This window comes from Ovis aries, chromosome 2 (assembly GCF_016772045.2).
Source record: "Ovis aries strain OAR_USU_Benz2616 breed Rambouillet chromosome 2, ARS-UI_Ramb_v3.0, whole genome shotgun sequence".
Lineage (NCBI taxonomy): Eukaryota > Metazoa > Chordata > Mammalia > Artiodactyla > Bovidae > Ovis > Ovis aries.
Genome location: NC_056055.1, coordinates 30,227,422 through 30,242,731, shown reverse-complemented (window position 1 = coordinate 30,242,731; position 15,310 = coordinate 30,227,422). Strand labels below are relative to the sequence as shown.

General features: G+C 39.9%; 1 protein-coding gene across 10 annotated transcripts in view; it reads left to right on the top strand.

The window, feature by feature from the left end:
- The window catches only part of ERCC6L2 (ERCC excision repair 6 like 2), a 155,259-nt gene that overhangs the window by 100,771 nt on the left and 39,178 nt on the right, over positions 1-15,310 (top strand). For all 10 annotated transcript variants that reach the window (XM_060409071.1, XM_060409070.1, XM_027964231.2 and 7 more), the window contains 2 exons: positions 4,121-4,273; positions 14,888-14,968. In XM_060409071.1, coding sequence (XP_060265054.1) covers positions 4,121-4,273; positions 14,888-14,968 — 234 coding nt within the window. The remainder of the gene's footprint in view (positions 1-4,120; positions 4,274-14,887; positions 14,969-15,310) is intronic.

Sequence of the window (15,310 nt, the reverse complement as noted above, 5' to 3'; positions counted from 1 at the left end):
CATTCTCTGTATTTCTCTCTGTTTATATGTACATATAAAAATAGATTTATGCATTATAAACGCTCAGTTTTACATATTTCTCTGCAGCTTACTTCTCCTTCATCCCCTACTCTCTTCTCAAAAATGTAGGTATCCAAATCAAGAAACTAACACTTACAGCATTACCTTATAATTCATAGAACCCATGCAGATTTCATCAGCTTTCCTGGCAACGTCTCCTTTCTCCTTCTGGCTCGGAATCCAATCCAGGATCATAATTACATTTCTGTTTGTGTCTCCTAAGTTTTCTTCAACCTTAAGTTACGCAGGCTTTCCTGGTCTTTCCTGACCTTGACAGTTTTAAAAAGTAAAGCCTTTCCTTGTGTATACTTTCTCTCAGCATGTCCATTTGCTGTCCCCTCATGTCCCAACTCAAGACAAGCAGATTTCACAAGAATGGCACAGAGTGCTGTGCTCTTCTGATCGCATTGAAAGAAGGCACCCAGTGCCTAGATGACCTGACCTGCCAGTGATATTAATCTTGATCACCTGTCAAGTTTGTGTCTACCAGCTTTCTCCACTGCAGACTTACCACTTTTTTCATTTGTAAGTTGATATATATATTATGAGAAGATCACCAGAGACCATGCCAATATAGTCAGCCCTCTGTTTCCATGGTTCTTCTTTCACAGGTTCAAACAACTGTGGATTAAAGTGACACTTGAATTCGCCCTGTGCTAGCTATTTGCATAGCATTTATGTTGTTCAGTTCAGTTTAGTCACTCAGTTGTGTCCGACTCTTTGCGACGCCGTGGACTGCACCAAGCTTCCCTCTCCATTGTATTTACGTGTATTTATACAGAGTTTGGGCTTCCCTAGTAGCTCAGCTGGTAAAGAATCTGCCTGCAATGCAGCAGACCCCAGTTTGATTTCTGGGTCAGGAAGATCCCCTGGAGCAGGAATGGGCTACCCACCCCAGTATTCTTGGGCTTCCCTGGTGGCTCAGATGGTAAAGAATCCACCTGCAGTGCGGGAGACCTGGGTTCGATCCCTGGGTTGGGAAGATACCTGAAGGAGGGCATGACAACCCACTCCAGTATTCTTGCCTGGAGAATCCCCATGGACACAGGAGCCTGGCAAGCTACAGTCCGTGGGGTTGCAAAGACTCAGACACAACTGAGCGACTAAGCACAGCACAGCATAGCACACAGAGTTTACATTGTATTGGGTGTCATAAGTAATCTAGAGATGATTTAAAGCATATAGGAAGGTAATGCTTAGCTTATATGCAGATACGATGCCATTTCATAAAAGCAGCTTGAGCATGCATGGTTCTGATATACATGGGGGTCCTGGAACCATACCAAGGGCTGAGGGACAACTGTACCCTGTTCCTCATCAGCTTTAGTGTTCATTGGTGATTCCTGCCTGAATCAGCTACCACTGTGATGGTTTGTCAGATGGTGATTTTTCTATTTATTATTACTTCTTTTATATTTGTTGGCATTCTACCAAAAAGAGAGCCTTCCTTTCTCTTCCATTGATTTAATCTGTGTGGACTCATGGGCTAGTATTTTAGTAACAAATTTTAGGAATACACTGAATATCATGAATTGTTTTTATGTTCAGACTCATTTTTTTACCAGTGAGAACCCCTTCAAGGGGGCTTCTGTCTCATTTTGGTAAGCTGTCATCATGCTTATTGCACCTCCTTACTGTGGTGGGCTGAGTAATGGTCCTCCACATACACCTGCATTCTAATTCCCTGAACACACCTGGACTATGTGGGTGGGCCCAGTGTAATCACAAGGGTCCTTATAAAGGGAGGGGGTAGCAGTTGGGTCAGAAAAAGGAAAGAAGGCGGCAACAAGACGACAGAAACAGAGGGTCAGAGAGAATGATGTGAAGATGCCTCATTACTGGCCTTGAAGATAGAGGATGGGGTCATGTACTCTTTAACACGGTGAATAGTCCATTTTTACTTCTTGCATATCTTGTATATTGTGAAGAAATCTAAGCATTTCATAGCCTTGCATGAGTTTTTTCTTAAGCTAGAAACTACATTTTCCAAATACTGATATTTTCCCCCTTACTCTCTTGATTTGTAACAATGGTTTTGTTATAGTTACCCTAGAGATGGATGCGTCTGGCCTTCAGTTTTACTTGGGCCACTTTGGAAAACTTAAATTTTAAGTACAAAATAATGTGTCTTTTATAAATTTTGTGATAAAGCTTTGGTAGGAGACAGAGATTCAGATGAATGCCTACAAATTACAACAGTCTGACAACACAGACTTTAAGGAAGTGTTTAAGGAAGTGTCAGTAGCAAGGGTAAAATCATCAGTAACCGGTCCATCAAGTAAGTCAGTTGCTGTTGTGATTATGTATTTCCAGGACTATAACCTGTATTTTGGGGACACATATAAAACAAATCAGTGTATTGATCCATAACTTATTCAAATTTAGGTCCCAAGGGTCTTGTTTTAAGAGGGACATCTGGCGATGAGAAATTGATACAAGTATAAATTTCGTGTTCAGCCAAACTCAGGTATAAATTCTACAAATGATGCTTCCTAGTGGGGCAGCTGTGAGAAAGACACTTGATTTCTCTAAATTTAAGTTCTTTTATTTCTAGAAGGGAGAAGATAATATAGGATTGTAGGAATTAAATGAGAATATAAAAATGCTGCACATACATCCAATAAACAGAAGCTGCCATTAGTAAGAATAATTTTAGTTACCTAAAGCAGCTTTGGCTGTTGTCGTTCAGGCTCTGGCTCCTTTACGACCCCCTGGGCTCTAGCCCACCGGGTTCCTCTGTGCATGGGATTTCTCAGGCAAGAATACCGGTGGTGGTAGTTCAGTTGCTAAGTTATGTCTGACTCTTTGTGACTCCGTAGACTGTAGCTGGCCATGTTCCTCTGTCCATGGAATTCTCCAGGCAAGAGTACTGGAGTCGGTTGCCATTTCCTCCTCCAGGGGATCTTCCCAACCCAGGGATCAAACCTGAGTCTCCTGCATTGCCTGCATTGGCAGGTGAATTCTTCACCACTGAACCGCTGGGGAAGCTCCAAGGATGCTAGAATGGGTGGTTATTCCCTTCTCCAGGGGATCTTCCCAAGCCAAGGGTCGAACCCAGGTCTCCTACATTGCAGGCAGATTCTTTACTGTCTGAGCCACCAGGGAATACCAAGAATACTGGAGCTGGGTTGCTATTTCCTTCTCCAGGGGAACTTCTAATTCAGGGATCAAACCCGCATCTCCTACCTTGGCAGGTGAATTCTTTACACTGAGCCACCAAGGAAGCCCCTAAAACAATGAATTATAGTGCCTGGCACGTGCGGTTCACGGGCTTGCAAAGAGTGGGACACGACAGAGCAACTGAACTGAACTGATACTACCAATCAGTCTGGTGAAAATCACAAAGCATCCCTTCTTACTAATCCTTCCATCAGCAATAGATTGAGGTTATTTGTCACTCTTTGTTTCTTTTAAGAAATGTTAGAGTGCACATGGGATTAGTCGAAGTGTATTTAGTTATATACAGTAAAATATCTAATCAGTTAGGAGACACATTACGTTGATACTAAAGTGGTGTATGTCCTTAAGGGTTCCATGTCAGTGTTCTTGCTGAATTCACCATTGTTTCAGGGATGCAGTGTCTTTAAACAATGGTTGGATTTTTGCTATTAGTTGACAGTGTAACCATGGCCACAATTAGTTTGATACCAATGTGGTTATTGTATAACTACTTTAGATTATAATTTAACTTTGGTGATGTAGGGACTATTTTCCAGTTTTAGTAGTTTCTATTGAAGTAAGAGTCTAGAAAGGAGAAAAGTGTTTTCAAATATGTGCCTTTTACATTTTACATCAAGTGGCTAGGCCATAGAGAAATGATCTTGAGTCAGTTGTTAGAAAACAGATAAAATAGGAAATTAAGATTTTGTTCTTCAATAAGACTGGACAGATTATTTCACCATAATGGCAACATCTGCCAGGGAAATTAAAATAAAATTTCCTCCCTACGGAGATTCTGCCTGCTCGAGCTAAAGCTGTGTATATACAGGGAATGCCAGGAAATTCTGACATATTGTTGGAGCAAACACTTCAAAAATATCTTGTGTTTTTTCTGTTATAGCAACTTCACTGTGTGGTGGTTGGAAGTGAAAATGCCAAGCGATATTTTGAAGCAGTTCAAGGATCAAAAGAGCATCGAGGAGAACTTTTTGGGGTCTATAATCTCTTCAAACTGAGGTCCCAAGGGTCTTGTCTTACAAGGGACATCCTGGAGGTGTGAAATTTTTCTTTGATCTTTTCAGTATTTTAAGTATGGTTTTCTACCTCAGGAAAATTGCTGGTGCCTTTTCAGAGAAATTTTTGGTTTTCTTCATAAAAAAGTCCTATATTTAGAATTTCTACTTTTAGAGAAATTGGAAATGAATTATTATACCTCTAATCTAAGATTTTCCCCATGCATAGTTAAATTCAGATACATATACAAGGTAGTATGACCTTCCAAGGCCATTTTCAGACTGGTAAAGAGAAATTTATCATTTGGAAAACAGCTGTTGAAGTCAGGAACTAAAAAAAGAGACTTTCCTAAGTAAACAAAAATATAAAATGTGTTTTGATTAAAAGTTACCAAATACTCCCTGAGATGTACTCTCATGTCTTGTGGAGACTTTCTTTTTCTGTTCCCACTGAAAATTACACACCAATATTTCAGACTCTCCCAGTTGTGTTCATCCTCAGGATACAGATGTTTCTTATTCTTAACAGGATATTTATATCCTTTAAAAAAACTTTTAAATTCTTTAATATACTAGAATACTAAGAATATTAGCCTATGTTTTAGTTAATATTGATATGAGTATTGTGAAATCTTGGGCTATCATTTTTTTTCAATCCCTTCATCATAAAGCTGAGGAAACTGAGTCTTGAAAAACTTAAGGATATTTCCCTTAACTTCCAGGACTTTGTAGTAAAACCTTAATGTACTTCATTTATTTAATAGTACCGTAAAAACAGTTCAAGGAGCTATTAGTCTCTGTCCTTAAAGAGCTTAGACCATGTTTATGGGATATGGAAGAGAACATTTATATAATGTACACGTAACATTGGTGAGCATATGTTAAGTCAGTTCGGTAGAGGTTCAAATGTGATCACCAATGGATGGAGAAGAGGAAGGTATGTATGATTTGTATGTCGTGAATATTACAACTGTTATACAATGTCTGATGTATACTGCTGAGTTTTATTTTATAGTAATTATTTGATTCTGAATTGAGTGACCCATTTAAGGTTCCCCTTTTTCTTATTTCGTATATGCTGGTTCATTCATGGACTTCTTGATTCCTCTTCTCTAATCAATAACCTTGTCTGTCCTTCAGGTCCCCCTCAGATCGTACCTCCATTACAGAGTACTGCACAACATATGTACATTTGTGTTTCTAATTTGAGATCATTATCTGTAAAATATATTCATATTTTATTACTTTTCCTGTTTTCTGTTGTTGTTCAGTTGCTAAGTCCTGCCTGGCTCTGCAGCCCCATGGACTGCAGTATGCCATGCTTCCCTGTCCTTCACTCAGTTCAGTTCACTCACTCAGTCATGTCCGGCTCTTTGTGACCCCGTGGACTGCAGCATCCCAGGCCTCCCTGTCTATCACCAACTTGCAGAGTTTACTCAGACTCATGCCCATTGAGTCAGTGATGCCATCCAACCATCTCATCCTCTGTCATCCCTTCCTCCTCCCGCCTTCAATCTTTCCCAGCATCAGGATCTTTTCCAGTGAGTCAGTTCTTTGTATTAGGTGACCAAAGTATTAGAGTGTCAGCTTCAGCATCAGTCCTTCCATGAATATTCAGGACTGATTTCCTTTAGGATAGACTGGTTGAATCTCTTTGCTGTCCAAGGGACTCTCAAGAGTCTTTTCCAACTCCACAATTCAAAAGCGTCAGTTCTTCGGCCCTCAGCTTTCTTTATAGCCAACTCTCACATCCATACATGGCTACTGGAAAAACTATAGCCTTGACTAGACGGACCTGTGTTGGCAAAATAATGTCTCTGCTTTTTAATATGCTGTCTAGGTTGGTTATAACTTTTCTTCCAAGAAAAGGTCCTCTTCCAAGGAGCAAGCATCTTTTAATTTCGTGGCTGCAGTCACCATCTACAGTGATTTTGGACCCCCAGAAATAAAGTCTCTCACTGTTTCCACTGTTTCCCCATCTATTTGCCATGAAATGATGGGACCAGATGCCATGATCTTGGTTTTCTGAATGTTGAGTTTTAAGCCAGCTGTTTCACTCTCCTCTTTCACTTTCATCAAGAGGCTCTTTAGTTCTTCTTCACTTTCTGCCATAAGGGTGATGTCATCTGCATATCTAAGGTTATTGATATTGATTATTAGGATATTGATATTGCCAGGTTATTCTCCTGGCAGTCTTGATTCCAGCTTGTGCTTCATCCAGCCCAGCATTTCTCATGATGTACTCTACCTATAAATTAAATAAGCAGGGTGACAAAATACAGCCTTGACATACTCCTTTCCTATTTGGAACCAGTCTGTTGTTCCATGTCCAGTTCTAACTGTTGCTTCCTGACCTGCATACAGATTTCTCAAGAGGCAGGTAAGGTGGTCTGGTATTTCCATCTCTTGAAGAATTTTCCACAGTTTGTTGTGATCCACACAGGCAAAGGCTTTGGCATTGTCAATAAAACAGAAGTAGATGTTTTTCTGGAACTTTCTTGCTTTTCTGATGATCCATTGGATTTTTGCAATTTGATCTCTGGTTCCTCTGCCTCTCCTAAATCCAGCTTGAACATCTGGAAGTTCACGGTTCATATACTGTTGAAGCCTGGCTTGGAGAATTTTAAGCATTACTTTGCTAACATGTGAGATGAGTGCAGTTATGTGGTAGTTTGAGCATTCTTTGGTATTGCCTTTCTTTGGGATTGGAATGAAAACACCTCTTCTATCCTGTGGCCACTGCTGAGTTTTCTAAATTTGCTAGCATATTGAGTGCAGCACTTCCACAGCATCATTTTTTACTAGCCTTCATTTATCTTTTACTATCCTTCACTATCTCCTGGAGCTTGCTCAAATCTTGTCCATTGAGTTGGTCGTGCCATCTCATCTTCTGCCGTCTCCTTCTCCTCTTGCTCTCAGTCTTTTCTCGCATCAGGGTCTTTTCCAGTGAGTTGGCTCTTCATGTCAGATGGACAGAGTATTGAAGATTCAGCTTCAACGTCAGTCCTTCCAATGAATGTTCAGGGTTGATTTTCTTTAGCATTGACTGATTGGATCTCCTTGCTGTCCAAGGAACCCTCAAGAGTCTTTTCCAGCACCACAGTTATAAAACATCAATTCTTTGTGCTCAGCCTTCCTGTTTTCTGCTATATATCAAATAGTTTTGTTCTCTGTTTTTAATCAGCATAGCCGCTGTTCCTCTGTTAAAAAACTGTTATGTAAGATATTGCATTTGACAGGTTATTAGACAGAAAGTTCTCTTATTCTCAGGTTGTCCTCAAAATATGTTATTTTTCCTCCAGGATTGTTTATTAATGACAGGACCCTCCATAATCTTATATTTTGTTTATGGGAGAATATGCTTAACTTCTTTCTAGGACTCTCATTGGCATTCAATTATTAAATTAAATTTTGAATTAAAATTGCTCATTTGTTTCAGTCAGAATTTAGTAGATTCATGTTGTGCTTTTGGCCAGATTACATTTTTAAATATTATTAGTCCAAGCCCTATATAAGGGAAGCATATATCATAAAGTAAAAGAAGTGTTTTACTTCCTGTGATACATTTTTAATTTTTCAAGGTTGTAGAAAAATCCCTTTTTAAATGTTATAAGATATAGAAATTTGAATTTATAGAGCGCTTTTACTATGATGATTTCTGGGCATTTTAGTTCTATTTGACAGTGACTTTCTTTTAATGGTTTCCCTTTAAAATATATATATTGATAACTAATTTCACAAATATTGAGTATGTGTGAAATGTCCAGTATTATACATCATAGAGCTGCTGCTGCTGCTAAGTCACTTCAGTTGTGTCCGACTATGTGCGAACCCATAGACAGCAGCCCACCAGGCTCCCCCATCCCTGGGATTCTCCAGGCAAGAACACTGGAGTGGGTTGCCATTTCCTTTTCCAATGCAGGAAAGTAAAAGTGAAAGTGAAGTTGCTCAGTCGTGTCTGACTCTTCACGACCCCATGGACTTGCAGCCTACCAGGCTCTTCCATCCATGGGATTTTCCAGGCAGGAATACTGGAGTGGGGTGCCACTGCCTTCTCTGATCATAGAGCTGCTGCTGCTGCTGCTAAGTCACTTCAGTCGTGTCCAACTCTGTGCGAACCCATAGACAGCAGCCCACCAGGCTCCCCCGTCCCTGGGATTCTCCAGGCAAGAACACTGGAGTGGGTTGCCATTTCCTTCTCCAGTGCATGAAAGTGAAAAGTGAAAGTGAAGTCACTCAGTCGTATCTGACTTTAAGCGACCCCATGGACTGCAGCCCACCAGGTTCTTCCATCCATGGGATTTGCCAGGCAAGAGTACTGGAGTGGGGTACCATTGCTTTCTCTGGATCATAGAGCTAGGCGTACAGAAATTAATAAAATAGATTAAAAGTCCTGTCTACAAAAATTTACATTCTATTTGGGAGAAACAAATAATAAAGAGAAAAAATAACTGAATTTAGTATATCATGATGACAGATTCTAAAGATAAATATAGAGCAAGTAGAAGATGAATAAATTCTAGAGATGTAATACACAGCATGGTGAGTATTGTCAACAATACTATGTTATATACCCCAAAACTGCCTAAGGACCAGATCTTAATTGTTCTCACCACATGAAAGAAATGATATTATATGATACATTCGAGGTGTTAGCTAAAGCTGTGATGGTAATCATATTACATCATATGTGCATGTGTACTCAAGTCACGTCTGACTCTTTGTGGCTCAGTGGACTGTAGCCCACTGGGCTCCTTTGTCCCTGGGTTGCCATTTCCTACTCAGGGGATCTTCCTGACCCAAGGATCAAACCCATGTCTTTTGCATTTCCTGCATTGCTAGGCGAATTCTTTACCACTGAGCCACTTGAGAAGCCCCCCGTTACAATATATAAACATATGAAATTAATACCTTGTAGACCTTAAATATACATGCTGTAATATGTAAAGTATATCTAAAAAAAGAAAAAAAAAATAGAGCCAGGAAACAAAGTGGGGAGACTGCCAAGAAAAGAGCATTACAATTTTAGATGGAGTAGCCAAGGAAGCATTCACTGTGAGATTGCATTTGACTCTTTGAAGAGACAAGGAAGAAGTGTTTTAGACAGAAAAACAATGCAAAGACCCTCAGAGAGGAGCATGCTCAGCATGATTTCAAAATGGCAAGGAAGCCAAAGTAGCCAGAGTGTAGTAAACAAGAGAGCCAAAGATGGGGCCAGTGAGATGACAGGAAGCCAGATCCTGTAGGAACTTTGGCTTTGACTTTGAGTGAGAACAAAAGCAATTGGAGTTCTGAACAGCAGAATGACATAGTGTAATCTATACTGTTTATTCTAAAGATTAAGAATTGGACTATAGAAGTATAAGAACAGAAGCAAGAAGCCAGGTAGGGAGATACTGCAACAATCTAGCCAAGAGTTGGTGGTTTGGGCCAGAGGATAGTGGTGTGTACCCTGAGGCACTGATAGGATCTGCTGATGCAGTAGATATAAGGTATGTAGAAAAAGCAATTAAGGCTGACTCTATACAGTCAGCAAAAACAAGACCAGGAGCTGACTGTGGCTCAGATCATGAACTCCTTATTGCCAAATTCAGACTTAAATTGAAGGTGGGGAAAACCACTAGACCATTCAGGTATGACCTAAATCAAATCCCTTATGATTATACAGTGGAAGTGAGAAATAGATTTAAGGGACTAGATCTGATAGACAGAGTGCCTGATGAACTATGGACTGAGGTTCGTGACATTGTACAGGAGACAGGGATCAAGACCATCCTCATGGAAAAGAAATGCAAAAAAGCAAAATGGCTGTCTGAGGTGGCCTTACAAATAGCTGTGAAAAGAAGAGAAGCAAAAAGCAAAGGAAAAAAGGAAAGATATAAGCATCTGAATGTAGAGTTCCAAAGAATAGCAAGGAGAGATAAGAAAGCCTTCCTCAGCAATCAATGCAAAGAAATAGAGGCAAACAACAGAAAGGGAAAGACTAGAGATCTCTTCAAAAAATTAGAGATACCAAGGGATCATTTCATGGAAAGATGGGCTCAATAAAGGACAGAAATGGTATAGACCTAACAGAAGCAGAAGATATTAAGAAGAGGTGGCAAGGATACACAGAAGAACTGTACAAAAAGAGCTTCACTGCCGGGGTCCAGCCCCCGCAGGATCTAGGGGAACCTGAAGGAAGAATGGCGTCTGCGGATGATTTAGAGAGAGATAAGGAAAGAATATTGTAGATAAGAAAGTAGAGGAGAGAAAGAGGCTGATATTTTTTGGTTTACATAGAAAGCCAATAAAACTTTGAGACAAGAAGTTTGCCCTGTTTGCAGAGGCCACAGGTGCCTTCCCGGTCTCCCGAGTGAAGACGCAGAGCGTCTTCCCGTTCAGGTCTTAGAAACCCAGGCAGATAAGTGAACGCAGGGAGCCTCTATGCTCCAAGGGATCAGCCTGAAAAAGAAAGTAAGAGAGAAAAAAAGAAAAACACGGGGTGACCAAGCTTCTTTAAGTGAGGCCCAATAGCTTTACTATTAAAAGGTAGTTTTATACCTTGTCTTATACATAGAGGGAAATGAAAGATGCAAAGCCATACAGAGTCAACCCAAACATTACATCTGTTTTGTCTTTATCGAAACCAGGATTATTTTTGCAAACCTTTTCCAAAAACAATATCATGTACATTATCTTCTGGCCTTGGAGGCCTGTGAACATTTTATGACCCTCTTTTGATAAAGGCTTCTCAACCAGAAAACTTATTTTCTCTTGAAATGTTTTTTCTTATATTTCTAATCTATGTCAGCCTCAAAAAGTATTAAACAGAGTAACATTCTCACGAAGCAAAGGTGCAGTGAGTTACAAGAAAGAACCAATTAGCTCAAAGTCTGATGTGGTTAATTTCAAGGCTACACTTGTTTTTCTTACTTTCCTACTATGTTAACTAATGCACTCCCAGGTGCACAGTGGATAAGAGATACGGGAACTTAGCAACAAGCATTGGCCCAATAATGAAATCCTACATTAGCACTACTCTAATAACTTTTAACTCTTTGAAAGGCTCTATGTTTTAGGCTTTCCATGCCTCTCACAGTTGGGAGGATGTAAATAATCATATGCGTAGCTGCAAGAGTCTGGATATATCTGCCAACCAAGCTAAAATGCTAACAGAGGGGGTTTGATTGGAAATATTCCTCTCATGTCCAGGAGACTTATTAGCTATAGCCCTAAGTTAATTTTCTCCAGAAAAAGGTGGTCAAGAAAAGCCCCCTGTTAATGTCAGAGGAGTTGGTGAAAGTCATGAAATAGTAAAACAGACAGATTTTGGTTTGGGGGTAGATGCTCAAGAAAGCCTAGGGAGCCCGTTGAGTTCTAAAGCCTTGCTTAACAGTTCTCTTCCACATGACTTTAGTCATGGGTGGGATCTCCCGTGGTGGCTCCCGGCACTTCACGACCCAGATAATCATGATGGTGTGATCACTCACCTAAAGCCAGACATCCTGGAATGTGAAGTCTAGTGGGCCTTAGAAAGCATCACTATAAACAAAGCTAGTGGAGGTGATGGAATTCCAGTTGAGCTACTTCAAATCCTGAAAGATGATGCTGTGAAAGTGCTGCATTCTGTATGTCAGCAAATTTGGAAAACTCAGCAGTGGCCACAGGACTGGAAAAGGTCAGTTTTCATTCCAATCCCAAAGAAAGGCAATACCAAAGAATGCTCAAACTACTGCACAATTGCACTCATCTCGCATGCTAGTAAAGTAATGCTCAAAATTCTCCAAGGCAGGCTTCAGCAGTACATGAACCATGAACTTCCAGATGTTCAAGCTGGTTTTAGAAAAGGCAGAGGAACCAGAGCTCAAATTGCCAACATCTACAGGATCATGGAAAAAGCAAGAGAGTTCCAGAAAAACATCTATTTCTGCTTTATTGACTATGCCAAAGCCTTTGACTGTGTGGACCACAATCAACTGTGGAAAATTCTGAAAGAGATGGGAATACCAGACCACCTGACCTGCCTCTTGAGAAACCTATATGCAGGTCAGGAAGCAACAGTTAGAACTGGACATGGAACAACAGACTGGTTCCAAATAGGAAAAGGAGTACATCAAGGCTGTATATTGTCACCCTGCATATTTAACTTCCATGCAGAGTACATCATGAGAAACGCTGGGTTGGAAGAAGCACAAGCTGGAATCAAGATTGCCAGGAGAAATATCAGTAACCTCAGATATGCAGATGACACCACCCTTATGGCAGGAAGTGAAGAGGAACTAAAGAAAAAACCTCTTGATGAAAGTGAAAGAGGAGAGTGAAAAATTTGGCTTAAAGCTCAACATTCAGAAAACTAAGGTCATGGCATCTGGTCCCATCACTTCATGCCAGATAGATGGGGAGACAGTGAAAACAGTGGCTGACTTTATTTTTTGCGGCTCCAAAATCACTGCAGATGGTGACTGCAGCCATGAAATTAAAAGACGCTTATTCCTTGGAAGAAAAGTTATGACCAACCTAGATAGCATATTGAAAAGCAGAGATATTACTTTGCCAACAAAGGTCCATCTAGTCAAGGCTATGGTTTTTCCAGTGGTCATGTTATGGATGTGATAGTTGGACTGTGAAGAAAGCTGAGCCCCGAAGAATTGATGCTTTTGAGCTGTAGTGTTGGAGAAGACTCTTGAGAGTCCCTTGGACTGCAAGGAGATCCAACCAGTCCCTCCTAAAGGAGATCAGTCCTGGGTGTTCATTGGAAGGACTGATGCTGAAGCTGAAACTCCAATACTTGGGCCACCTCATGCAAAGAGTTGACTCTTTGGAAAAGACCCTAATACTGGGAGGGATTGGGGGCAGGAGCAGAAAGGGATGACAGAGGATGAGATGGCTGGATGGCATCACTGACTTGATGGACATGAGTTAATTCCGGAAGTTGGTGATGGACAGGGAGGCCTGGCGTGCTGTGATTCATGGGGTCACAAGGAGTTGGACACTGCTGAGCGACTGAACTGAACTGACCCAGGGTATTTATGGGCTTCCCGTGTGGCCCTGGTGCTGAAGAATCTGCCTGTCAATTCAAGAGACGCCAAGAGATGCTGTTTCGATCCCTCAGTCAGGAAGATCCCTTGGAGGAGGGCATGTTAGTCCACTCCAATATTCTTGCCTGCAGAAGCTCTTAGACAGAGAAGCCTGGTGGGCTACTGCCCATAGCGTCCCAAAGAGTCAGAGATGACTGAAGTACCTTAAAATGCATGTACACCAGGGTGTTTGGACTAAGCAACAGAAGACTGGAGTTGCCATATACCTGTCACTGAGGGTTCTGACAGCTTGAAGAATTCTGGTGCTGTCAGTTACACCTATCATATTTGACTTCTGTTGAAGAGGAAAAAAGGAGTACTAGGAAGGAGGCTCCTCACTCCCTTAACGTGACAGCCTCTGGGCTTTGGTAGAAAAGAGCTTATTCAAGAACTCTATCATTCTTTCAAATTCAGTAGGAGAGATTCTCACTTTTTGCCTTGGGTACCAGGTAACCGGAACCATATCTTTGGTAAATTATGAACACTGGTGTATTTATAAATTTGATATTTGTAACTCTGGTAATGATAATGTTATTTCCCCTTGTCTATCATGAGATAGACTTGAAAAGAGAAATTAATGTATTTCCTTTTGAAGAAGAATTTAGTATTCTGGAATCTAGGCCATTAAATATCTCTGCTAAATGATATACCAAAAGCTGTAAAAGCATACTTTTCCTAAAAGATGTAGCTAGCCTCTTAGAGTATTAAGATTTTTTTCAGTTTTATATAAGATGGATATTTTCATTTTCATATCTGCTTCACTGAAGAAATCAATAAACATATTTTAATGAATATGAAATATAAGCACACTAGCAACATAAGCTAAAATATCAAGTTCCCAATACCCAGTATTTTCTATGATACTGTATTTTTAGAGTTATTATAATATTATATAATTATATTACATACCAAGTTATGTAGTTATCATATAGACATGGTTATTATAGGCTATCACTACTGGGTAAATTTTTAATATTTTTTTCACCTTCCCTCCCTACTAGGGCTTTTAGTGGAGTTTGCTGAAAAATGATATTAATTTTCTATCTGAAAAAGTAAGCTTATGATAAGAATGAGTTTTTTATGGGCCCAACAGATTTCCACAGTGCCTCTATACTATCTAAGAATTATAAGCATTTTAATATATATATATATATATATATATATATATATGAATTCCTGAATTAGCAAATTGAAAAATAGCATTAGAGAGTTAAAGCAAGCTGTACTCAGTTTACTTACTTATTTGTTTTTTTGCCACCCCATGTGGTTTGAGGGATCTTAGTTTCCCAGATAGGGATTGAACCCAGGCCCACAGCAGTGAAATTGCAGAGAGAATCATAACCACTGAGAAAGTGAAAGTTGCTCAGTCATGTCAGACTCTTTGCTAACCAATGGATTGTAGCCCGCCAGGCTCCTCTGTTGGTGGAATTCTTCAGGCAAGAATACTGGAGTGGTTAGCCGTTCCCTTCTCCACTAAACTGCCAGGGAATTCCTTGTGTTCAGTTTTCCTAACTCTTAAGTTTTATCATGCCATTGCTGTAGTTTATCTGGTTGTTTCTACTTCATATATTAAACAGTGATTTGCATTTTTTGTAGAGAGAAGGCAAGGTGGAAGCTGGGATCATGACAGCTACAACGTGGTTGAACGAGGAAACTCCAGTACACAAACTAGAAACAGTAAGCAATTTTTTAATCTAGAGCTCCTGGGAAACATGTACATAATGATTTTAACTTTCTTTTCTTTTTCCTTCATTTCTCAATGTGTAAAGAAAATGGATTTTTTAAAAAGTCAGGGACACAAAGTTAGAGGACTGTCAGTAAAGTTAATAATTTAGACTAATATTTCATATCATTAAAAAAATTCAGGAGCAATCTTCAGGTGTTTACATCCAAACTGGAATTTTAACTATACCAAATTACAAATTCAGAAATAAATGCACTGTGTAGGTAACCAGTCTAACATAAGCAACAAATTAAATGGAAAAATCACAATCAGTATATATTTAATATTATTAAATC